Below are 2,848 nucleotides of genomic sequence, written 5' to 3'. Positions count from 1 at the left end.
AAAAAATAGCAATTTAGTCTCTATACATAAAATCAAAGAGCAAATGAGTCATTCTGTTAAAAATTTGATCAATTTCTATCATTAAAAATTAATCTCTGTACATCAGTATGAGGTATATGTAGTAAGCCACATGTAACTATCTAATTATTCTATCAATTACAACTATTTTTAACAGTAAAAATAAATAAAATTTTTACTAAAAATGATAGATTTACTCTTTAACCTCACACTCTAAATTAATTTACTCACTTTTTAAATAAAAGAAAAAATAAAATATAAGTATATCCATAATAATTTTACCGTATATAGAAATAAAAGATGGGAACAAAGTCAGTTAAGGGTAGGTAGGTTTAGATTTCCCCTTTTTTATTTCCTCGTTGTTTTTTGTCAACTTTCATGGCATCTTTCAAGCACCTCCGAGCTACCCAATGACTCCAAGCAAGAAATATTTCATAGTTTTTCTAAAGCATAAATATCTCAAATATTCTCTTTTTTTTCTCTTACGAAAATCAAAATGTTTTCTTGATTCAACACATTAGTTCTTGAGAAATACAATGGGATCTCAAATCCAATTCTAAATAAATTTAATTAAAAAATTTAACCATTATTTAAAATTAGATAAAAATATGCTTTTAAAAATCTAATTTAACTCGATTTTCCAACTCAATTTCCATTCAAAAATATCTCTCTCTCTTGTTTTATTACACTTTTGTTCCTTTCACATGTAACGACTGAAGGGAATTTTCATAAGTTTTTTCCATGATATACATATTCTTTCCCCCCATAAAAGCCTAGCATCCGCATGTCATAAAATCTTATATTCTTCATCTCTTTGATCTTTGTTTCTTAATCTCAATTTCTCCTTTGAAATGGTGATGGAAGATAGAGATGAAGAGGAGGAGCATTTGAATCTCAGCCTGGCCATTGTGACAGATCCTAATGGGGAAAACAGTAGAAAAAGGAAGAGAAAATTACTTAATGTTTGCAACCCTCTGAACCCATCACTTGAAGGGTATTTTGAAGGGAAAATATTTAAGCTTCTTCAAGTGAGGGAAGAGATGTTAAAGCTTGACCACAAGAGATCAAAAGGCTTGGCTGAAAACGGGAAAGGTCTTCACTTAATCCATTCCTTGCTCATCATTGCTACTTCAGTTGATAAGTACAATATGAACTCAGCCTTGGAGAATCTCATCCAACTCTATCCCACCGTGTCATTAATGGGAGACTCAGTGCAACGAGTTGTTGCTCACTTTGCTGATGGTTTATTTGCTAGGATTTTAACCCCAAAATCCCCTTTTTACGACATGGTCATGAAGGAACCTAGTACTGAACAACAGTTTCTAGCTTTCACCAGTCTTTATAGGGTCTCCCCTTATTACCAATTCGCTCATTTCACTGCTAACCAAGTCATCATCGAAGCTTTTGAGAAAGACCAAGAGACAAACAACAATAGAGCCTTGCATGTTATTGATTTTAACGTCTCTTATGGCTTTCAATGGCCTTCTCTCATCCAATCCCTTTCACAAAGTGGCAAAAGGGTATCCCTTCGACTTACAGGCTATGGCAGAAGCTTAGAAGAACTGCAAGAAACTGAGGCTCGATTAGTGAGCTTCGCCAAAGGGTTTTGCAACCTGGTCTTTGAATTCCAAGGCCTGTTGAGATCATCATCCAAGCTGATCATCAACCAAAGGGAAAAGAAGAATGAAACAGTTGCTGTGAATTTAGTTTTTCATTTGAGCAACTTTATGGAAATGTCCGAGACATTAAAATCAGTTCATTCACTTAAACCTTCCATTGTTATCCTAGTGGAGCAAGAAGGTAATCCAAGAGTAAGAAACTTCTTATCCAGATTCATGGAATCTTTGCATTACTTTGCTGCCATGTTTGATTCATTGGATGATTGCCTCCCACAAGAGAGCACTGAGAGGCTAAGTATTGAGAGAAACCATCTGGGGAAAGAGATCAAAGTCATGATTAACAGTGAGAACTTAGATGAAGAAAATAAAGGAACATGGAAAAACATGATGGAAAGGCATGGATTTGGAGGGATGAAACTGAGCTCAAAGTGTTTGATACAAGCAAAACTTTTGTTGAAAGTTAGGACCCATAATTACTGCCCCCTTCCATGTGAAGGAGAGAATATTAATGGTGGGTTTAGAGTATTTCAAAGGGATGAAGGGAAGGCTCTTTCATTAGGGTGGCAAGATAGGTGCTTGCTAACAGCTTCTGCATGGCAATGTGTATGATACATCTAAGTTCACTATTTTTTTTTCTTTTTTTTTCTTTTCTAACACATTCTTGTCTGTTTATAACATTTGGTTGAGTTTTAGTTTGATTGGTATAAGTATTATTATCGATATAGAAAGACGTGGGTTTGACTATACTGAAATACATCATCTTTAATTTCAAAATTGTTTAAAAAAAAACATTAATTGTTTATAACAAAATTAATCAATAAATTGAAAGTAATTCCCCTTTATCTTCTTTACCTTGAGTAAATTTAAAAAAAGAATGATAATTTTTATTTTAAGAACTCATATGTACTTAAATAAAAACAAATTATTATCACATACATCATTAGTAGACAATTTCATCAACTCGAATTCATGATGTGAATATCCTTAATTAATGAACCAATCGCAGAATTCTCATATAACTAAAATTTGATCCGTCATTAGGTAGGTAAAGACTTGGAAATTCGTTGGTCTTTAAATACCATAGCCGACCACCATTTGTATTTGATTAATAAAATTGCTACCTAGGGCATATTTCTTTTATGTTGAAATATTCAACTTTGTTGTTGAAGAACTTTCCAATTTTTTATTTTTGAGTTTTATTAATTTTAACT

At 32.7% G+C, this 2,848-nt stretch overlaps 1 protein-coding gene across 1 annotated transcript; it reads left to right on the top strand.

The window, feature by feature from the left end:
- The first annotated feature begins 820 nt into the window (after positions 1 to 820).
- On the top strand, positions 821 to 2,315 carry LOC107952585 (GRAS family protein RAM1). The gene has a single exon (XM_016887795.2). It carries the CDS (start codon positions 870 to 872, stop codon positions 2,244 to 2,246), a length of 1,377 nt encoding a protein of 458 aa, XP_016743284.1. The 5' UTR covers positions 821 to 869; the 3' UTR covers positions 2,247 to 2,315.
- Positions 2,316 to 2,848: the final 533 nt, after the last annotated feature.

This window comes from Gossypium hirsutum, chromosome A02 (genome assembly GCF_007990345.1).
Source record: "Gossypium hirsutum isolate 1008001.06 chromosome A02, Gossypium_hirsutum_v2.1, whole genome shotgun sequence".
Lineage (NCBI taxonomy): Eukaryota > Viridiplantae > Streptophyta > Magnoliopsida > Malvales > Malvaceae > Gossypium > Gossypium hirsutum.
Note: the sequence above shows the minus strand (reverse complement) of the source record. Positions and strands in the feature narration are given on the sequence as shown.